The 24358-nt window shown below is 35.4% G+C and overlaps 1 protein-coding gene across 1 annotated transcript in view; it reads left to right on the top strand.

Annotated features, from left to right (window-relative positions):
- Adgrg7 (adhesion G protein-coupled receptor G7) overlaps positions 1 to 24358 on the top strand; it is a 67857-nt gene that overhangs the window by 27453 nt on the left and 16046 nt on the right. Inside the window, exons 9-15 of the mRNA XM_015478287.1 lie at positions 2607 to 2767; positions 3476 to 3631; positions 4001 to 4113; positions 10420 to 10763; positions 11460 to 11556; positions 16020 to 16175; positions 18237 to 18393. Coding sequence (XP_015333773.1) covers positions 2607 to 2767; positions 3476 to 3631; positions 4001 to 4113; positions 10420 to 10763; positions 11460 to 11556; positions 16020 to 16175; positions 18237 to 18393 — 1184 coding nt within the window. The remainder of the gene's footprint in view (positions 1 to 2606; positions 2768 to 3475; positions 3632 to 4000; positions 4114 to 10419; positions 10764 to 11459; positions 11557 to 16019; positions 16176 to 18236; positions 18394 to 24358) is intronic.

Raw genomic sequence — 24358 nt, 5'->3', positions numbered from 1 at the left:
CTCTGAACATATTTTATTCTGATTAAAAATACGAATTTCCCAAATATCTACATTTTGATTCTTTACCTCCCTAAAAAAATTAAAAGGTAAAAAAACAAAAATTATTAAAAAAACAGCTGGAATCTACCAAAACACTATTTTGAGGAGAAATTTTCGTGCAATTATCCTACAAACTGAAAATCAAGTAGACCAAAAAAGAGAGTAATCTCAATAATTTAATATATTTCCATGTATGTTTAACTTTATTTTTAGAGAGAAAACAGATAACAAAAATTCTTTTTAAGTGTCTAGAGAGTCCTTCAAAACATGACCATTTATTAGATTACAAAAAAAAATTGTATATTTTATAAAATAAGTTACATAACACATTGTACCTGATTACAATGCAATAAAACTAGAAATAAACTATAAAGAGTAGCACAAATTAGATCCAATTAGAACACTTAAAACATCATCATTAGAGAGGAAATTAAAATATGGATTGCAAGTTACTGGAAAATTAATGAAAATGATCTATCACAATCAATAGGAAGTGAACAAAGTAAAGAAATGAAGAAAAATAGAAGTTAGCAAATGTTTGACTTGGTCAACAAAATGAAAAATTGATTACAAGAAAAGACTAATAAAATAAACAAGCTCTGATAAAGTTGATCAAAGAAGGGAGAAGAGACAGAGAAAGAGAGAGGAGGAAAACTTGAAAAAAGAGTATCTAAAATCGTGGAGATTTTTTAGAATTACAAGATAAGCATAAATGTTATTTTTTTCTAATGAATCTGAGTATCTATGAAAACAACAACTATCTCATAAATTCTTGTAGGATTGAGGAAAAGGATGAATAGGGACTCTCATTTGTTTATTTTTTAAATTCTTTTTAGTTATGTACAACACCAGGATATAACCTAACATTATCACAAAAACAAGGGACATAACCCTCTCCAATTCAGTCCCCAGTATTTACCCTCTGATTGATTTTCAACCTATTTACCTTTTACTTTTTTTTTTCTTAATTAGTTCCCTATGGACATATGCTGGGACCCACCCTGCCATATCGATGCATGCGCATATGAAAGATTCCTTTCATTGCTATTACTTTTTTCTGTTTGTTGACCATTTGTATTTCTTCCTTTGAGAAGGAAGGGTCTGTTTAGTCCTTTTCCCATTTATTGATTGGGTTACTTAGAGTTTTTGATTTTAAGTTTTTTTGAATTTCATGCCAAGTACGCCATAACATTGCATTTTTAGGGTACACTATGTCATCAAGTGTCCATGAAGAACAATTTGGTGAGAGTCAATGTGCCATGCAAAAGGAAATCCACGTGTTTCTTTCCAAGAGGAGGCTAGGACAACATGGCAGGCAGAGAAGCACACCTGGGGGCTGTGAGAGCCTTGCTGAGCTCCCACTCAAATCACATGGCTGAACAGACTGGTCTCATGGCCACCTTTGCATTGCAACAACAAATATATGAAAAAAATTTCAACATCTCTAGCAATGAGAGAAATCTACATTGACATTTCATCTCATACCAGTCATTATGGCAAATAATAATAATTAAAATTTTGGCAGAACTTGAAATTGGTGTAACCACTCTAAAAAGCATGTGGAGATTCCTCAAAAAACTAGGAATGGAACCCCCATGTGACCCAGCTACACCACTGCTTGGTATATATCCAGAAGATCTAAAATCAGTATACTACAGTATTGCAGCCACATCAGTGTTCATAGCAGTACAATTCACAATAACCAAGCTATGGAACCAATGTAGGTGCCCCAACAGATGAGTGGATAAAGAAAATGTGACATATATGCATAGTGGAGTATTATTCAGCATAAAGAAGAATGACATTATGGCATTTTTTGGTAAATGGATGAAACTAGAGACTATCATGCTGAGTGAAATAAGATAGTCCCCAAAAGTCAAAGATCAAATGTTTTCTGTGACATGTAATAATAATAATAATAATAATAATCCAAAATAAGGGGTAGGGAAGTATAGAAAATAAAAGAGAGAAGGAAAGGAAAAAAGGGGGAGAGGGAATTTCATCAAAATAGAAGAAAGATGAGTAGAGTAGATGTAAGGAATTGCACAGGCATTATTGAAGTGTGAGCAACTGTATAGAGATGTGAATGTCCAGGATCTAATACTAATAGACGGAGTAGGGAAACCCAGGGAGGTCTGTCTGTTCAGATTCCTCTTGGCTCCGCTGTGCAGCATTCCTTTCTTCTTGGGTCTGGAGCAGGACCCTCTCTGAAATGGGGGTCTTATGATCTATCAGATCAAATAGGTCAGAGAATTTCTTGATGGCCAGCTCTGAGATAGAAAGGTGGAGGAAAACTAGCATTTATGTGACTCATCTTGGGAATAGAAAATTCTAGTTTCTATGACTGTCTTGGATAGGGAGTTAAGAGCCAGGAACCATGGATGACAACCAAAATGTGTATGTCATAATATCACAATAACTATTGCAATTAAATAAAGGCTCAGACGCAACTGGATCCACTATACCTGACTCACATATTAAGTAACCATGCAGTTCAGCAATGACATGGAATTCTTTTTCTTGTTTGCCCTAGAGTTTTTTTAATGTTTTTATTGTCTCTCCCACAGGTACTAAGGCATGTGGCTTTGTACTATATCAAAACAATAAGCTTTTTCAATCAAAAACCTTTACAGCTAAATCAAATTTTAGTCAAAAAATTATCTCAAGCAAAGTGAATGAAAATGATCAAGATCAGACTCTTTCTGTTGAAATGGTCTTTAGCCCAAAGGTGAGTGATCCTGGTTACAAAAATAGAAAATTCAGGCCACTCTTGATAACAAAAGCAGGCATAATTTGGTTTAAAAAAAAATCCACAGGTGCTGGGGTTGTGGCTCAGTGGTATGATAGTGGTAGTGCGCTCACCTAGCACGTGCGAGGTCCTAGGTTTGATCCTCAGCACCACATAAAAATAAAATAAAGATATTGTGTCCACCTACAACTAAAAAATAAATATTAAAAAAAAATCTACAAAAAATATTTTTGAAATATTTTTCAAACTATTCATTTAATTTAAATCTTTCTTCCACCTAATCTTTTATCAAATTAGCTAAATACAAAGTTAGGTAATTTGAATTTTATATAGTTTCCCTCTGCAATCTATAATAAAAATGCTAAGTACATATGTGATTTTTGTTATAATTATCTTTTTTTTTTTTTTTTGTACCAGGGATTGAACCAGGAGTGCTTAACACTGAACCACGTCCCCAGCCCTTTTTATTTATTTATTTTTATTTTGAGACAGGATCTCACTAAATTACTTACAGCCTTGCTAAGTTGCTGAGGCTGGCTTTAAACTTGCAATCCTCCTGCCTCCACCTCCAGAGCCACTGGGATTACAGGCCTTGCATATGCCAATGTGCCTAGCTGTTGTTAGATTTTTTTTTTTTCAATTGATCATTAAAATATCAGTAATTGTAATTGTTCTGTCAATTCACAGTACAATCAAAAAGAATACCAACTGCATGCCTATGCCTGTGTTTACTGGAATTTTTTAACTAAAGATTGGGATACCTATGGTTGTTCCAAAGACAAGGGTACTGATGGATTCCTGGGCTGCCGCTGCAACCATACCACTAACTTTGCTGTGTTGATGGTAAGGATGCACCTCGTAATCTCTTAATAGATGAGAATTTTCCATACACACAATTTTGGTAGGTGCTAATTGGAATTGACTTTGGGTTTTAGCTTATGTAGAGTCTCACCTTAGATTAAATAGAAAAATCAGGGTATGGAGTGTTAAGACTGAAAGGAGAAATGTTGATAAAAGCAAGTCTCTGCTTCATGTAAATTATTTGGATGTAAGAGGCTAATTTATTTCATTTAAAAATTTATCAATGGTTGTATGAAAAGAAGAGATATCTGGCAACTCTGATTATTTTGTATCCACTTAACTGTTTGTGATTGACTTCTATTGACATTTTGGAGATGGCTATTTTAAAATATTAGTCGATTTATCTTTCAGACTTTCAAAAAGGATTATAAGTATCCTGAGTCACTAGACATATTGTCCAACATTGGATGTGCCCTGTCCATTACTGGTCTGGCTCTCACAATTATCTTTCAGATTGTCACCAGGTAAGGGAAAAGAAGGTGCTGCTTATAAGGGAAATTGTGAATCATATACAATTAACTCTGCATAGTCTCATGTGAATGCAGTCTTTCTGAACTGGAAGGGAACTCAGTTCAACATGCTCATTTTAAGAAGAAGACATTCACATCAGGAGAGGCTAAGGGATACATGCTCAAAAAATATAACTACAAAGGTGGCAAGTGCCTTGAAAGAAAATTGCATCCCATATAATTACAACTATGTCATGTAAAATTTATGTGGTCCCACAACTCACAAATGCCACACTTCCTTAGTGTTGAGTAGAACCATGTCTATTAATTTGCATCGTAAAGGAAAAAAAGTCTCTGAACAGCAAGTTTTTGAAAATAAGATAATTTAAAAATACACTAAGTTTTCGAATGGTGAACATCTCTCCCTCCACCTTAGCTCCCTCACTCAGTGTTCAATTTTGCATGCCTTTTGTTATTTTTTTTTATAATCTGTAATCTCTTATAAGATTATTCATTTATTTATTTACTTGTTTACTGTCTGTTTTCCTCATTGGCATCGGAATGTATGACAGGGACCTCCTCTAGTTTCGTTGCTGTCATTGTTTGCTTTGCTTTGTTTCCATCTCTGTACCCCTGTGCATGTAATTGGCTGATAGTAGAGCTGTATCTGAGGAATGGATCTATTGGACATTCCTATCTAGGTCTCCTCGAAAACTGAAAATGTCTCAAGATTAATTCATCTTTCCTTTGGAATCCCTTCTCTCCATTCAATTCACTCCCAAGTGTTTTCTTAGATGTGTAGAGTCAGATTTTTTTTAAAAGTTATTGCTGTTTTGACTTTTTCATGTTGTTTTCTTTAAAAAAAATTTTAAAACCTACAGAAAAGTTGAAAGAAAATGTTGACCACCCATATAGATGTCACCTAGATTCACTAATTCTTAATATTTTGCATTATCTTTTAAATTTTTTTTCCTGAATTTCCAAAGTAAGTAAGTTGTATACATCATGGCTGTCATCTCTGAATTCTTCAAGCACATATTTCCTAAGAAATGCCTAGTTTAAAGTAGTGGCTGCCAGATATCTATATTGTCAAGGCTCATTTTCTCCTGTATGTCAATGATCAGTAATCCACGAGGAACTGCCTTAAGAATGTGCAGTGTTCTTTTTCCCAATAATCTTTAACTCCATTGTTTATCCTTAACAAAACAAATGATTGCATTAGTGATTGAAAATCTATGATTTTTCTAGTCTGTCATTCTTTCTATGTTGATTTGCTAAACTCTTTTGTAAAGATGTGCATGCTCCCCAGGGCAGCCAGCTGGGAGAACTTCTTATGCTGTGTTGTCACGTCTCGGTCAGTCTTTAGTATAAACTTCCTTATTTCAATCACAGAAAGATGATATGTCTCATCTTTCACTCTCTTGGCTTCACACTGGAACCAGCCATTTCTCCAGAATATAGAATTGCTTTTAATTCTTATTCTTCTCCTTTCATATTAAATGAGTGTCTTGCCATTCATTTAAAATTTTTTTTTATCAACAGCTTACTATGCATCAATCACTTTGCCAAAGCTGAGTATAAAACTAGGAACAAGACAGATAAGCTCTCATTGCTCATGAAGCTTAGATTCTTGAGGGGCAGATTGCAAACATGCACAATAATAAATATAAAGTTACAAATTGTAGCAAGTGCCTGGAAGGACAATGCTATGGAATTATGAATTTGTCACTGGTTTCTTTGCCTGAATATCATTACTTACATTTACCATCAGAATTTTTCTTCCTTTAACATTTCCTTGCACAATTCTTGCACAATGCCACTAAAATTCATCAGAAAACAAAAACAAAAATAATGACAAAATTTTATTGATGTTTAAAACTCTTGAATCAAATCATTTTTTTCTGCTCATGAACATGTCATCATTTAATAATTTATATAAAATATGCTAATATTCTATAAGAAGGCCAGACTATTTGAAAATTTCCTGTTTTCCTGTGGATTATACTTTACTTTCAAAATTAGATAGAATTTAGGAACTAAGCTTGCTTTTGTAGAAAATGATTTTTGTATGCTTTTGCAGTTTTAATTTTTAAACATTTCAAAAGACTTGTTTTGACTTTTCAAAAGATGTTTTGACTCATTGAGGAAATCTCAACTAAAATGTCAAGAGAATGGATTGGGTTATGTTTGGATATAAACCTTTAATTCAGTGTAAAAAGCCAAATCTGAGAGGTTATAGTGGAACTTCATAAATTCATACAGGATATATAATAGACAAACAGACATGTTCACCAAATTCTGAGACATTGAGAATAGAGAGGTACTTGTAGATGTTATAAATTTAAGGATAGTAGTAAATCTAGGGAAACAGCTATATGAAGAGAACTGGTAGTCTGGTGTCGGAGACCAGCTCCAACAGGGGGTCTCAGGAGACGAACGGATGGTGAAGAGTCAGCGAAAGGGGGGTGGAGAAACAACACAGACACCAAAGTGAAGGTGCTGATCCCAATCTTTACTTGTGAAGTTGATCATATATACTTTTTATTTTGGCAGGCTCACAGTACTTTGTGGTTACAAAACAGGAATCATTATTCAAAGAAACAAAATATTACGTAGCTACAATTAGAATAGAAGAATGTCTCTTGGCTTAGGCATAAGCAAGCATTTGTACTTTCGGTTCGCGTTTTGCTTTGAGCTGTTTCTGCTTAGTTAACTTTTAATAATAGTTAGAAATGTCCCAAACTATTGGCCTATACCTTGACTATTCTTTCTTGACTTACTGACTGGAACCGGTGCCATGGTTACGGCAAGAGGTTGACTTGTTATTAATTTTAATCAAACAAGAGTAAGAGCACAAACCATTGTGCACAGGAACAAGAACAAGTTGCCCAGTACTAAGCACTAATCTGTCTTAATTTTTCTTCTCTAGATTTTAATTTAATTTCTCAAAAACTTCCTTGACAGGAATACAGGGAGTTTTTCATTAGACATTAACAATTTACACTCCACAGCTGAATCATTGCATTTAGAGCAAACAGATCCATTCTTTAGAAGTAGTTGCATTAACTGGGAAAGTCATGTTTTTTCCTTCATACTTAATGGTCATATGGGAAATCGCAACTATACTTATTAAAGGAATACAAAAACAAACCAGCCCATTCCCAGAAACATACTGCGCTCCTCCAGAGGATGGACGCCTTGCGCCAGCCATCCACCTCAGTAGGGCCTTGCCATTGCCTGAGTCAAGGGAGGGGCGCAGCAGTCTGGAAAATTCAGAAGGCTTTCAGATAGTAGTGAGCAGAGATTTTTACCATTTTCACTAGTATAGAACTGTATCCCACAGTCTACTAGCATACACAGAGTTGTATACATATTTCTTTATTAAACAATAAGGAAAATAATAAATGCATAGTAAAGACAATATCATACATTGCTTTTGAAATCAACTTTTTTAAGGGAAATCTTGCTTTCTCTGCCAATCTGAAGATGCACATGTAGGCCAGCACAGAACACTTACATGTCCCACACCACACGTACCCCCTATCCCCAACATAGCACACCACACAGCACATCTCTCTCTCACACACACACTGCCTTCTAAGTTACTGGTAAACAAGGACATCCTGCAGACAAAACCAGAAAAAAAAACTTTTCTTTTAGAGCAAAGGCATCAGGTAAATATAAGGCGGGAATAAAAGGAGTTTTGAAGAGCATTTAGTTCTGTTCCCAGAAATTATATCTTTAATGAAGGAACAGTTCTTGGGCATATTTTATAGTAAAAGGACTGTTCAGAACATCTTGACCATTTGACAATAAGCAAAAATTTCTCAAAGTATAGTCCTTGGAACATTAGTCCTTCAGAGACACTTAGGGAAAGAGGGTTCTGAGAAGTCTTGCAGAAAAGACACATGGAATTTTGTTATGTATAAGCCATTCAAAGAGCTAGTGATCATCAGGCTACTCAAATCTAAAGAATAGCATATACAGCAATAGGCCATGAAACAAATTTAAAATATTTTTGCCTGATTTAAAATATTTATGGAAGCCTCGTTCTTTGAATGAAACATAAGCTAAATATTACATAATCTTGTTTTAAACAAATCACATGTTTATACTTACTTAAAATTATATTTGGCTTTATTTTAAAATGTGTGAGTTTTAAAAATAAGCTACCATTAAAAACTCAAGAGACTTGTCTGAATGCAAATAAACATGTGTTTATGTATTAATGTGTAATTCTATATTGTGAAACAGAAAACTCCATTTAGAATCTTTTCTATATAGCCTTTATGTATGCTTGCAAATCCCTAAACCTAAGTGGCTTAGAATAATAATTTATTCTCACTAATGATTCTGTGGCTTGCCTAGTTGCCTGGATGATTCTTCTGCTAGTCTTGCTGGGTCTTCCAGGAGACTGATGTCAGATGGTGGCTGGGGCCAATTCATCTGGAAGCTCACCCTGGATTCTGGGGCAGCTGAATCTTTCTCCCTTTCCATGTACTCAGAGCAGCTCCATGTAGTTTCTTCAGTATGGCCGCTGAGCCTTTTCTGTGGTGTCTCAGAATGCCAAGGAGAACAATAGGAAAATTTCTCAGGATGCTGGGTTATGACTTGTGTATTTTATGATGGCTTTGATATAAGATGAATGTATTAAAATTTTTGAATCTACCTAAAAGTGCTTCTGGTTTGTTTGTTACCTGGAATTGAACCCATGGGCGCTTAACCACTAAGCCACATTTCCTGTCCTTTTAATTTTTTTTTTTTTTTATTTTGTGACAGGGTCTTGCTAAGTTGCTTAGAGCTTCACTAAGTTGCTGAGGCTGACCTTGAACTTACTATCCTCCTGCCTCAACCTCCCAAGTCACTGGGATTACAGGCATACGCCAACACACCTAGCTTTTTTCTTCTAGTTTTTTTCTTTGTTTTGAATATTTTTAGTTGTCAATGGATCTTTATTTTATTTATTTATATGTGGTGCTGAGAATTGAACCCAGTGCCTCACACATGGTAAGCAAGTGCTCTACCACAGAGCCAAAGTTAAAACTTTGTTATGGGCCATGAAATTATTGTGGACCCAAAGCATTATGGTGCCTAATGGATAAGCCCATCCCAGCTGCCAGGCTTTCTGTTGTATTCTTGATTCTTGGATGTATTAGTTACATCAAGATAGAGGGCAGGTCTGGGAGAAATTACACAGGGCATTTAACACTGGAATTAGGGTTCACTGGGAGCCAGTTTTGGAGATTAAGTATTGCTTTTGTTATAGTTTAGACCTAAAATGTCCTGGAAAAGTTTATATATTGAAGGCTTGGTTCCTAGCTGTTGGTGCTATTGGGAGGTAGTAGAAGCTTTAGGAAGTGAAGCCTAGGGCTGGGATTGTGGCTCTGTGGTAAAGCGCTCACCTAGCACATGTGAGATGCTGGGTTCAATCCTCAACCCATAAAAATAAATAAATAAATAAATAAATAAATGAATAAATAAATAAAAAAGTATTTAGTCTACCTAAGAATGAAATATATATATATATATATATATATATATTTTTTTTTTTTTTTTTTTTTTTTTTTTTTGAAGAAAGTGAGGCCTAATTGAAGTAAGTAGGTCACTGGGAGCATGACCTGAAAGGGAATACTGGGACTCCAGACTCTTCCTCTCTCTTTACTTCATTATGCTCTCCCTACTATGAGGTTCTGCCTCACGACAGGCTTAAAAGCAGTAGAACCACTGGGCGCAGTGGCACAGGCCTGCAATCCCAGTGGCTGGGGAAGCTAAGGAAGGAGGATCACGAGTTCAAAGCTAGCCTCAGCAATGTTGAGGCACTAAGCAACTCAGTGAGACCCTGCCTCTAAATAAAACACAAAATAGGGCTGGGGATGTAGCTTAGGGGTTGAGTGCCCCTGAGTTCAACTGTGGTACACACCCTGCCCCCACAAAAAAAGCAGTAGAGCCCTCTGGCCATGGACTGAAACCTCTGAAACCAAGAGCCAAAATAAATGTCTTTCTTCCTTTTAAGTGATTCATATCAGGTATTTTGTCACAGTGACAGAAAACAGACTGACAATTTTTAATCAGCACAGTTTCAAAAAAGGATGCATCAACCTGTTCCCTGTAACTCACTACTTTGTAGGAATGAGAAAAGAACACATCATGTTTTTCTGGTGCAATTAGGAAGGTAGATTTACCAGCTGGTCTGTGAGTTGAGCTACGAGTTGGATTTACAGTGGGTAATAATATCCCTTTACTTCTTCACAATTTCACTGGTGTTTATTTTTCTTGGAGTTGTATTACTTTCATTTAATCATTTCTACTGTTTATTTTTAGGAAAGTCAGAAAAACCTCAGTCACCTGGGTGATGGTTAGTCTGTGCACATCGATGTTGATATTCAACCTGATTTTTGTGTTTGGTATTGAAAACTCCAATAAAAACTTGAATACAAGAGAGAGTGACATAGATATTGACTTTGATGATAATCAAATGCTCACAGAGGACACTATTGAAACCCCGAATCCCTCATGCACAGTGATTGCTGCCTTCCTGCACTATTTTCTGTTAGCCACATTTACCTGGAGTGGACTCAGTGCTTCACAGCTTTATTTCCTTCTCATCAGGGCCATGAAGCCTCTTCCTCCACATTTCATTATTTTCATCTCATTAATTGGATGGGGTAAGTGCTTGTATCTCCACTTATTCAGTGGGATAAGCAATTTTGATGCAACCATTTAATTTAAATGAACACCTTTTGAAAGTCTAATATTTTAAGACTTTGAGAAAGGGGAGTAGAAAATAGAGCAATCACTAAGAATTCTCTCTGTCTAGAGGTTTACACTCCAGTGAAGGAAGTAGATATGATGAAGATAAGTATGCTAGATACATCATCAGTAACTCAAAACTTAATTTTTAAAAAATATCTATTAATGTATTTGAGATGTAGACCATGAATAGTTAATTTCCCAGCTACTTTGAAAGAAACGTTTCAAGAAAGATAATCAGAGTGATCCTTTAAGAATAATTATTTGAAAAGTTTATTAAGTTAGCAGAAATAATTGTTTTAGTGATATTCAAATTTCAATTTATTCAAATGAAAGAGGAATTAAGCCATTTATGATGGATATTGTGGTAAGAGCTACAAAGAAATCAGAAATAGTATAGGATTGGTAGGTACAGCTAACACTAAAAGAGAAAAGAAAGCTCAGAAAAATTACGAATACTGATGACCTGCATTTGTGGATCAGTGTATTGTCCACAGTGGAAAGAACAATGCATCCTGAAGAGGGTCTGATGTCTAATTCATTCATGATATTTTGTAATTAATCCCAGTATTGGATAAATTATTAATCTTGTGCCTCTCTTTGTCACACAGGAGTGCCAGCTATAGTAGTGGCTATTACAGTGGGAATTATTTATTCCCAGAGTGGGAGTAATTCACACTGGGAATTAGACTACCGGCAAGAGGAAATGTGAGTTTATATATTTTTTAAAATGTCCATTTCTTCAATAGATGGTGACTCATCATATGTCCCTGTACAAATGTATCTCACTTTATAATTGTCATATTGTCTCAAAGAACATTATATTTTTAATGAGGCAGCATGGACATTTCCTAGTTTAAATTCTTTCATAAAGGAAGCAATCAACTTCTAACTTTGTAAATCTGAACTCGCTTATATGAGGTTTACCTTCCTTCATTAGGTATGAAAATCATGTGGCACAATAGTTATGATCCATAGTAACTCCGTTTCTTTGTTTCCTCATCTAGAAAATGGAAATCACAATAATAGTGACAGTGCTCTAGTATTACCGTGAGTGGTCAAGCATGACTCAGCATGAATAATTAACTGTTTATAGTGAAAGTACTTGGCTGTATGGTGTTTGCTTTTTAGGTGGGGAGGGAGAGAAGAAAGCTGAGCTGAACTGAGAGTCAACTCTTTACATGCATTTCTATTACTGAATGGCGAGAACTCATTAATTTATCCTTCCTTCCCATTTTATAAATCCAACCATTATTATCCTCAGATTCCACCTTAAGTTTCAAACCAACTCATATTAGAACCAGACTCTGGAAAGTGTAGAAGAACACCCAAGAGGAGACTGCGGCTCAGGGACCTGGCCATGCCAGCTGCAGAGGAGGCGGCTGGCTGCCTGGCCAGATCTCACACTCCCAGACACTATTTTTCTCTTTGTTTAAATAGGGTTCAATATCTTTTAGAGTTTTAAATTTTTAATTCCACAACTAGAGATAAGGGATAATATGCAGTTATCTCATAAGGGAGGTAATTCACTTTCGATTACATTGTTAATTTCCTACCTTAGCGCAGGCATAGGTCTCAACCACTCTTGTTAAAGCTATCTGGAGAAATTAGCCAATTAATGTAAATTTATTCACATTGGACTGTAAATAATAAAGAGCAGATCCTTTCTTGAGTACAGTGTTAGATGTTGGGGACAACACTAAGTGACTGATGATAGGAGAAGTCGGGAGGAGGAAAGAGTGTGTAACATGTACTCAGTCCATCTTCAGCCCTTGTTCCCCACCTTCTACCCTATACACAGACCATCACAGGTCGCATTTCTTTAGGATATGCTGGGAAAAGGGGAGGAATTATTTTTGGTCTCCCAGTAGTGGTTTTCAGTGTTCTGTGCTGTTCTTCCTTGCTCCCAGCTCTGCTGGTCCTGCCTGAGAGCCTGACCGTCTCCCTGATCTACTGCTCTTTCTGCTTGGCACAGTGAAGGGGTGAATGCAGAGCAGGCCACACTTCCTTTTAACACTCTGCTACCTACTTCTCTATACTACCACCACATGGGCGCTTTCAGACTCTCTTAAAGGGAAAGGTTGAGGCTAACCATGAGAAATTATACCAACTTGGGGGTAAATTTTCCAAGTATCTGCTCTGAATGTTAAAGGTTTCCCCCCCCCCCCACATTCATGGCAAAATTTCACACTTCACCTGAGATTCACCTCTGATGCTGTCTAGATCTCAGGTCCTTAACTTTTTCAGATCAACCTCCATCTTGTGACTCTCCAATCTTATTTTTAGGAACCCCACTCCATAACTATAAGGGTTAGTCTCATTCTAGAATCCATACCCTTTCTTAGCCATCAATTTATCAAAATCTGAATCATTCAATTCAGAATAGCAAAGATGGGGTGTTGTGAGAACAAATCTAGCTTGACTACCTTTTGCTCCAAGTAGTGCAAAGGATAGAGGAGGTAAGGGTCCCCTCCTAATGCATGCCTCCTGATGGACATGGATACCAAAGTGCATGGCTCTTCTAGCACCCCCTTAAGTGTGAGGTTCCTTGGGAGTCTGATAGATGTGTGCATTCATGTACACACACACTTCTTTTGGAAGTGCAACACCATTATTATACATGCCAAAGGATTTCTAAATTTTTGTACTGAAATGTTATTATCGACATGATTAGAAATCACATTTCAAATCTGAATAGTCTTGTAGGAAACTCAAATGATGTTCAAGTCTCTCTAATGAATTGTAAAAATTAAAAGGTATGTCTGCCTCCAACAAATAGAATAGGTCTACGCCTAAATACAATAGGTACACACACACACACACACACACACTCCTCCCTCACCTCCCACTCTGGCCCCAGTACAAATAGAAATTCTGAAAACTTGTATTTTCTAAAGTCTAAATAGCTGTTTCAGAATTGGCAAGTCTGCCTTTATCCAACAGAGCTGAATTGACAATTTTCTTTCTCTGTCTTTCCCTCCCTTTTAAATTCTGTTTCTCAAGCTTGCCTAGAAAAGAAATAGGCCCGCCTTTCTTTTGAAAAAATTTAATAGCCACATGCTTAGTTGCCAGAGGTTTCTAGAGATTTGAAAGTAGTTCTCATCAGGATTTTATTAACTTCTAAGCCAAGAGCCTTCAGATTTCTTCTGTGTATGGGTTTGTGAGGTGGGAAGTGGGAGGAATTTTGTCCTCCAGTCATAGGGGAATGAAAAGGGAAGCTAGAAGTCCTGGAAACATTTTTTCTCGTTCTCACCATTGTATTTAGGAGTGGACCCATTCTATCTGTTAGAGGCAGGCATGCCTTTTAATTTTTAAAATTCATTAGAGAAACTTGAACGTCATTTGAGTTTCCTAGGAGGCTATTCAGATTTGAAATGTGATTTCTAATCATGTGAATAATAACATTTCAATACAAAAAAATTTAGAAATACTTTGGCATATATAATAATGGTGCTGTACTTCCAAAACAAAGAAAATAAATGTTAATTTAATGTCAGTTGTGGGCTCGGCTTTTTCTTAATACCAAACTTCCTACCTGACAACTCTGCTTGGCTGTGTAATAGACATCTCCTTGTCTTCCCTCCCAAACCTGCTCATCTCATCATATTTCCTATCTCATTTAATGGTAATTCCATTTTTCCAGAGGCTCAGGCCAAAAATTATAGTCATCTATAGTTCTTCAACGTCTCAAATCCAACCCATCAATAAGTCTTCTTACTTTTAAATACGCCTGGAATCAGACTTTTTCTTAGCATCTGCTTCTGTGGTCCAAGCCACTCAACTTACTGCAGTAAATTCCTAGTTTCCTACTTTTGCTCACGCCCTTCTAGCATCCCTATACCTAGAGTAATGGTTTTAAAACTCAAAACAGATCAGGCCATGCCTCTCCATCTTACCCAGGGCACAAGAATTTGCCTGTAAAGCCCCTATGTGATTTAAATCTTTCCACAAACCCCAGTCATGAACTGTGTCTCAGCCACATCAGCCTCTGTGTTTCTTAGGCTGTCACCTCAGGGTCTCTACACTTGTTGTAACCTCTAGCTGGAATACCCTTCCCCCTCATCTACTTCTTGAGTTTTGCTCAAGTATCACTTTTTTTCCATGCAGCTTTCCCTGACCACTCTATTTAAAATCAAACATTCTTCTCTCTGTCTCTCTCTCCCCATATATGTATTTGAAATGTGATTTTATATATATATATATAAAATTTCTACTCCTATTGTTCCTTTTATCTAAAGCACTTATCACTGACATAAATTTTATTTGTTTGTTGTTTTACCTAGATCTGTGCACTACAATATAAACTTAAGAAGGGATTTTGTTTTGCTCACTGCAAACACTTTGGTGTCTAAAATAGTGTCTGGTGCATAGCATAGACTCTGTAAATACTTCTTAATTATTTCAACAATGCCTTAGCAAAACAAACCCCCACAACCTGCATCATCAAAAGACAAAACAAATAATCCACAAAAAACAAAAGAGGTACCATGAAATTAAATAAATTTCTCAAAGTCTTTATAAATATTAACATTTGAAAATGTCCATCAATGTATTGGAAACTGTTTAAATAAGTTATGGCATATAAAAATGATGGAGTAATATGCAGTTATAAAATTAATGAAGGTACTTTTAGTGTTCTGCTATAGAATGACCTCTAAGATAGTTGTTAGAAGCAGATGTTGATGTTTATTTAAAAATCAAGAAAAAATGTGCATTTTTGGGATGTTTTTGGAGCCTAAATCTGGCAGGATATATAAGAAACATTGATTGAAATTAGGTAACTGAAAATATTGCCCATCTATGTCCGCTTGTACCTTTCATATATTGAACCTCCTGGGTAAGCTATATATTCAAAAGTAAAATGAAAACAATAACTTGCATAAAGTCAGAAACCTCATAAGCAGCAGGGAGTAACTAGGACTGTCTGGCTCCAATGTCCACTTTCTTTCCGCTAACCCTCACTGACTCAGAGAAAGATGACTAGAGAAGTCCATACTTCACTTTTCTAGGGGTTTGAATTCTCAAAAGTAATCTCAAATGAATAAGATGCAAAGAGATGCAGACTTTTAGCAGGTATTTCAGTTGAGTGAAGGTCGATAATTTTAATAGGACAAGGAACAAGTATTTATACTTTTCAAGGTCTGCTGAAATAATTTCTTTTTTCTTCTCAGCTGCTGGCTAGCAATTCCAAACAACAATGACTTTATAAAGAGTCCATTTTTGTGGTCATTCCTTATACCTACAATCATTATCCTCATCAGCAATGTTGTTATATTTATTGTAATCACAATTAAAGTGCTGTGGAAGAATAACCAAAATTTGACAAGGTAAGGTTCTCAGTGAGTGGGAGGCTTTCATGCAAGACGAGGATAGTGCCTGGGTGGCTCAAACTCTGAGACAAAGGCAGGGGTGTGTGGCATTCAGGAAAGATTTTCTTAAAACCTGTGACTTATAAAGTGTATCTTCTTATTTTCTAACATCAGTATTGCAATGTGGGTATACTGCACACCTTTGTGTTAGATAAGCCCTAAAAATCTAAACCCAAAGATTTTCAAGAAAACTTTTCCCTCCAACTCCAAATATTCAAGAAATTTGAATTATTTGAATTACAGAAATGAAAGGGTTGTGAGGAGGTGTAGCTTCCTGCGTTTTTATTTTATAAATCAGTACCTGTAGTTTTTATTTTACCAGCATGGCTTGAATTACACAATGGCTTTACATTTTTTAATTACTTGCAAATATATTTTAAAAATGGGAGATTTCACTTAAAAATTGTATTTTCTCTTGAAAAAATGGGAACACCTGGCAACACTTTGTAAGGAAAATGTGAGCCCACATTTCCTGCAGATGGAACCTGTGCTCTCTGGTTTACCAGTTCTGTCCTCACTGCTCCTTTCCTTACGCTAGCCTTTCTGGCCCTGACAAGCATGTGCAGTATTACCTCTAATAGGAGACAAGAGCTTTCAGTTGAAGAGACAAAGAATAGAATATGTCATACACATACATTCTGCCCCCACTTCCAAAGCACCAATTGGCTAGAACACAGTGCTAATGAAGCTATGAGTTCAGATTTAATTATGCAAGGCTCTGCTCATCCCAAGTATATTTACTGTATGAACATTTGTGAATTTACAGTAAACTCACAAATGGATTTACTTGGTATGAACAGATGAATGAAAACTACCATTATTTAGTGAGAATACAATCTTGAATATGTGCTTTACAAGTTAAAGGTCTTTTCTATTTGAATGTTATTAAACAGTAAGGGGAAATATGGGGAAAATACCATCACTGTTAAACATTAAAACGTATGTTTTAGTAGCAGTGCCAGAAAAATTTTAGTGAAGTCTTCTTAGCCTAATTGCAAATTTGGTTTTATTTCCTTTATACAAAACAATATGTTTTTTGGTCCACAGACACCAACCAAATTTGTATTTTAAAATTTTGACTCACCAATAGCTGATGGTTCTTATATTGGCTTAGTTATGATGAACACGTATAACTTAATTGTTTAACAAATTATCTTCCATATTTCAGTTAGCTGCATAACAAATTTCTCAAAAGTTAATGGCTTAGAATGAAAAATATTTATTATTTGTCATGAATTTTGAGTGTTGGCTGAGTAGCTGTTTGGTCTTGGCTGACTCAAATGCTGATGAATGATCTTGGATGACTTACTTCATGTCTGATGATTGGTGGTCTGGGCAGCAGCTACTCAGTCGGAACAGTTCATCTCAACTCCTTATTGTCTTTCCTCCTCCATTAGACCAATCCAGGATTTTGAACATAGTGATCTCAGGTTTCCAAAGAACAGGGAGAGAGGATAAAGTCTGATGAACTAATTCTTTCAGATCTCTGCTTTTGACATTTGTTGATGTTTCACTGGCCAAGTAAGTCACATGGCCAAGAGCAGAAGCCAGTGATCTAGGCTTTCCATGAGAGGGAACATCATTCCACATCTAAGTAACTTCTATTTTATCAAAACATAGGAAGGTTAAAGATTACTACCCCCCCACCACCACCAAATAAAAACATAAAAGAAATTCATCACTGACACCATTACTCTAAATTCCATTCTAATGAAAAAGTTAATTCTTAGTGAAATTTGCCTGCAGTAGTATTTGAGGAACTGTTTCTGCCTGAGCTTTTAAGAAGGTATTAAGTTATTTTTAAATAAAGCTTGCTAAATAGGTTTAGCATCTTTGATTTTCCAACTGAGAAATAATACTATTAAACAAAAAATGTAGATGAGTAACTGAATATGCATGCTAAATACAGGTAATAATGATATTGATAAATAATATGTGTGTGTATATATATATATATATATATATATATATATATATATACACACACACACATATTATTTCTTGTTTTCTCTCACTTAGCACAAAGAAGGTTTCATCCCTAAAGAAGATTCTTAGCACATTATCTATTGCAGTCGTTTTTGGAGTTACCTGGATTCTGTCATACTTTATGCTAATTAATGATGATGACATCAGGATTGTCTTCAGTTACGTGTTCTGCCTTTTCAACACTACTCAGGTATGGTATGAACTAGTCTGAAAGCACCAGACCAAGTAGCAGTGGAGCGACGGTCACCCTGGACCAAAGTTTCCTTCTTTTAAAACTCCCTGAAGGTCATTGCTTACTTACATTTAAGAGACTCTATTTTCAATACATTTTGTGGGAAAGGGAAGGAAAGGTCTTTTTGACTTACCATATAACTTCCTGGGCCAGAGGTCATAGAATATAATTGCTGTAGGGTAGAGCCGCATTTGTCCCTGTTCCTTCTCTCTGAGTAGAAAATATTTTGTCAAGCAACTGGCTTGGGAAACACATCCTTTTCTTTTCTCCATTGAAACAGGTTTATGAAGTTCCTTATCATAGTTAGTATGGACAATGTTAGTAATTGCTGAAGCTTGAATCCCTGTGAGTTGATCGAAATTTTTTTGGTTCAATTCTTTTCAATTTATTAAGACTAGTTTTATGGATCAGTACGTGAGCTATCTTGATGAACAAAATTTTTGTCCTTGGGAAAAAAAAATGTGTGTTCTGTAGTTGTTGGATGTAAGGTTTGAAAAACATCAGTAAAGTCAAAGAGTATTAGTGTTGTATGGATTTTCTCCCTTATCAATATTTTTTTCTTGGTTCTTTCAATAGCTGAATAAGGAGTTAAAATCTCCACCTATAATTGTGAATTTGCTTATTTATTTCCTTGTTTCTATCACTTTTTTGCTTCACATATTTTCAGCAAAAAGACTGAACAACTAAACTCAAATTCATGCATGTACATTTGTGATTGTTATGATTTTTTTTTTTTTGGCTGTAGATAGACACAATACTTTCATTTTATTTATTTATTTTATGTAATGCTCAGGATTAAACCCAGTGCCTCACAGATGCTAGGTGGGCACTCTTACCACTGAGCCACAACTCCAGCCCCAATTGTCATGTTTTTATGAACTGGCTCTTTCATTATTTGAATAAAAGCTCTATTTTTTCAATAGTACTTTTTGTCATGAAGTATACTTTGTTATTCAGCTTTCCTCTGATGCACATTGCTTACATGTTATGTATATCTTTCCATCTACTCACTTTCAACCTCTGTACCTGGTATTTAAATTATGTATCAGGTGGATAGCAAATACCATTTTAATCCATTTGGACAATCTCTGTCTTTTAATTTAGAATGCTAAGTCCATTTATATTTAGTGTGCATTGATATAGATTAATTTGTATCTTCTATTTTATTATTTATTTCCTATGACTATTTGGTTTTTCATTTTCTGTTCCTCCTTTCCTACCTACTTTTGAGTAAATTTAACATTATTAGGAATCCATTGAAGTTCATATTTTGGAAATTAAGCAATACCTTTTTGCATTTGGGGGGGGGTCATTTAGAGATACATCATACATTCTTAAGTTTTCATAGTCAAATTAATATTTTACTGTTCTCAGTAAAATATAAGAATGTTGTAATAATATAATTCTGCTTTTCTTCCTCCCTTTCCTTTGTTATAGTTTTCTCATGTATTCTATCTGTATAAATTATAAATGCCACAAAGAAATGTTATTATTTTTGCTTTAATCAGATGCATATTTTAAGGAAATTAAAGAGGGAAAAGTGCTTTTATACATATCTATTGTTTCCCATGTTCTTCCTTCCTTTCTGAAGATGTGACTTTCCCTCTGGTATCATTCCCCTCCAGCATAAACATCCCTTAAGAATGCATTATTATGTATGGTTTCTGGTGACAAATTCTCCATTTTTCTTAAATCTAAAAATGTCTTTATTTTGCTTACATTCTTGAAGGATATTTTCATTAGATATAGAATTCTGGGAGGCTAGAGTTTTTTTAGTCTTTTAGTGTTATGAACAAGTAATTTAACATGCTACTCCATTTTCTAATGAGATATTCTTAGTTGTTCATATTATTGGTCTCCTATATATTTTTTCTCTGGTTTCTTTAGGATTATCTCTCTAGTTGTGTGTGTGTGTGTGTTCTGTTGAGGGGCGTGTACCAGGGATTAAACTCAGGGACACTCAACCACTGAGCCACATCCCCAGCCGTATTTTGTATTTTATTTAGAGACAGGGTCTCACTGAGTTGCTTAGTGCCTCATCATTGCTGAGGCTGGATTTGAACTTGTGATCCTCCTATCTCAGTCTCCTGATTAAATCTATTCTTCTTGGGATTGCTGAACTTCCAGCATCTATTAGATTATATCTCTCACCAGAGTTGAGAAAATATTCACCACTATTTTTTAAAATCATTTTTCTGCCTCACTCTTCCTCTTTTCTTTCTAGGAATCCAATTATATTTGTTAAGTCATTTGATGTTGCTTCACAGCTTCCTGAACTTTGCTCATTTCCTCATTCTTTTTTCTTGCTGTTCACTAGATTGGATAATTCTAGTGGTCTATCTTTAAGGACACTGACTCTTTCTAGAGTTAGTTCCAGACTGCTGATAAGCTTATTCAGTGATTTTTATTTCAGATACTGTAGTTTTTACTTTAAGAATTTGATCTTTTTATAGCTTTATAGTATTTAACTCTGACTTTTTAGTCATTATGTTTTCCTTTTCATCCTTAAGCATGTTATAATAGTACCTTTAATTCTTTGTCTGTTAAACCTAATATCTAGGTCATTTCAGTCACTATTGATTGCCTTTTTTCTTTAAAATCTTTTCCTGTTTATTCAGTTTCTAGTAATTTTTTTTTTGTTTCCTTCACATTGTAAATCACTTACTACAACAAATCTGCATGTTATTATATTTCTACCAAGAGTGGAGTTAGTAGACAATTAACTTATTCGGGCTAAAACTGAAAAGTTGGTCTCTCCTTAGCCAGATAGCTAAATCTCTGCTTAGTCCTTTATGCTTTAGCTGGATTTCTTAGGGTCTTTCCTATGTGTACATTGTTCAGGAAGAGATTTAGGAAGAGATTATAAACAGACTTTGGAGTTCCCTCTCTCTGTCTACTCCTTTCTTAGATATTATTTCCTATTTTTTAGCTGCTATAGTTGCCTAAAACCCTGTCGTTTGTTTCTTCATCCTAGAAAGACTGCATATTTTAACTCCAGGTTTAGTCATCCTGAGAATGAGGTAAATAGGGTCTGTCTTCAGGCTAAAAGATATTTTTAAAAAGTGACATAAAACAGGAAACCTACTTAGTGTTGATCCCTTTTTCTAAGCATATTCTCCCTTTCCAATTTCAGATTGCTTTGGGTTGTCCTACAATATCTTCAGTAACTTTTCAGAGATATTATATCCAGAATTTATAATTATTTACAGGAGGGTTGACATGATAGTAGCAGAGTTCTGTGAGGTTGTTTTATGGCATAATTTTACATAGGACTGAAGATGCTTTTTTATTCCTCGAGTCTTAGAGATATATTTAACCACAAACCTTTTGTAAAACATTCCATTCACACTTTGCTTTGAAATCTAAAAACTTTTATATATTTTCCCCCCTTGGAAATTATTCTACAAAACAGAAAATTTAGACTAAGGTTTATAGTCACCACCTTCTGATTTTAATCATCATAAAAATGGTGATAAAAATAAACTAAAATGGTAGAAAAAAATAAGTTTGTTTGAACTCAGAGAAGTGACTTTTTTTTAAACCTTTGTATTTGTGTTTTATGTATGGGGAATACCAGAATTTTAAAATAAAACAAGAATGCATTTTTGAAAGACATCTTGAAATCTGAATTTCTCTTTGTGCTCTTTACTTTATGCTTCCTCCCATAGCAAATATTATTTTTAACTCTGATGAAAAATACTATGAGGACTTTACTATCTATGGTATTGGGTCCTATCTCTGAGCCAGTGGAATTCATTATGTTTCCATGTAATGAATGTGCCCTGCTCTTAAAGTGGTCACACTAAAACAGGGCCATCTGTGTGAGCAAACTTTATCACTGAACCACTGGCATTGTGAAATCTGAAATCTCACAGGCTTCCAACCCTGAAAAGCAGGATTTTAATTCCTAAAATCCACATTTGCTATAATTTTCTGAAATTTTCCCATTTTGATATTTATTGGTATTACCTCCTAACACTATTTTTATGTCACATGTATACTTTTTAAAGGTGATTAATATTTTTGTTATAAAATTATCTTCCATAAAACACACCATTAACTTTCTCAACAAAAACTGAGGCATGTAAAACTTCCTTTTATTGTTACTTTCTATTAATTTTTATTTTAATGTTTATCTGTTAACTTCACACAATTCAATGCAGTATTTTCATGTTCCTAGAATTTTTGGATTTGTATAACTATAATATATTATTATGCCAAGGAAATTGACATTAATAGAATCCACATAGATAATTTATTTATTCTATTTGAATTCTAAAATTATCTTCTCATACATACAAGTCTCACCTTCTTGCACATAATTTTTCTGAGTGCAAGAAACATGCATGTAGATACGTTCAACATCAGGAAGGAGCATAATTCTCTAATATTTCATGATGAAACTGCAGTGTTTAATGATTATCCCATTAATTTCCTGAGAGTAGTAGTCATTACTCAGTAATCACTACTGTGCAAGGATGGTATCATGTTATTTGTTTTTGGCTATGATCAAATATCATTAAGGAAGGAATTTTTTGATACAAAATGAAAATTGTTGGGAAGGGCAGTAGCTAAATTTGACTTAGCCCAAATCCTGATCCACCACTATAGGGGAGCTGCTTGGATTCTGAATTGCTATGCCATATTTACTGTTTCTAAGCACTTTATCCTTTATCCCAAATAGCCTTCTTCAGTGCCTGTTTGGACTAACTCCCATAGACAATAGGTGTGTGCCTACCACTAAATTTGAAAATAAAAAGCAGTTCCTGACTGTTCTCAACACCCAATGGGAACTACCTAGAAGGGCACTAGTGGGAAAAACTAAGTCTCAGATTGCCAGTGTACCCAGGGTCCCGTTTCTTAAACAGGGATTAAAGGAAAAATCTGAAAGAAAGATATTTTCCATGCATAGGAGAGGCAAATGACAAAGAAGAGTTTCATTACAAGATGATAATACTGATACCACTGGTTATCGATGATGAGTTCTCCTCTCTCACATGTTGAAGTGTAACATGAGAGAAGCATGCCAAGGCGAGCACATAAAGCAGAGTTAGTTTAAAAAGGGGTAACTTCTTCTCCCAGGAGGGAGAAGGGGGTCATAGCTGGTGTCATGGTATCCCAAGAAGTGGGGGCATTCTGCCTCTTTTACAGGACTTAGGCTTCCTTGGTTCTCCTGTTCTCTTCCTCTTATCTCTCTCCTTCTTCCATATGTGACTAGGCCCAGGAGATGCTAGGTGGAATGGCCAAAAGGTGAGAAGCAGCGGGGCTGGAGGGGCCAAGTTGGAGTAATCTGGGCAGGAAGGGGGCATAATTAACAACCCCCTATGAGGAGAAACAATCCCTGGGACAGGTTACCTTAGCAACAGGTTGGAGTAGGGACAGGTTATCTTAATAAGGGTGGAGGAAGGGCTCTGAAGGAGTTAACATTTCAATCCCTTTCCAACTTTCTGAACTCACTCAAATTGGCCTCCTTGATCCAACCTGACTGGATTTACCTATCTATACTGACTGCCTGTCTAATTCTGGCTTCAATATCACATGGTAAACTTGGGGGTAGTGATCTGACAAAGACATTCTGTCTTCTAGCTTTACCATTAATGATGTGTATGATTTTAGGAAAGCCACACAATCTCTGTGGGTAAGTAAAATATAAAATAGAAGGTGGTGGCATGGGTTAAAACAACATAATATTTCTCAAAATGGTTCTGAATATTGCCTACATCAGAACCTATGCAGTGTGTTAAAATGCTGATTCTAGCTAGGGCTTCACCACTAACCTACTTAATTAGAATCTACAGTAGTAAGAACTGGGAAACTTCAAATTTTAAATGAGGAACCCAGGAGATTTTCATGTACACTAAAGTTAAGGAGTGACTGATAGCTCACCTACAGAAGGATCTAAGTTAGCCTTATGTAGATGCTC

Source organism: Marmota marmota, unplaced genomic scaffold, assembly GCF_001458135.2.
Source record: "Marmota marmota marmota unplaced genomic scaffold, marMar, whole genome shotgun sequence".
Taxonomy (NCBI): Eukaryota; Metazoa; Chordata; class Mammalia; order Rodentia; family Sciuridae; genus Marmota; species Marmota marmota.
Note: the sequence above shows the minus strand (reverse complement) of the source record. Positions and strands in the feature narration are given on the sequence as shown.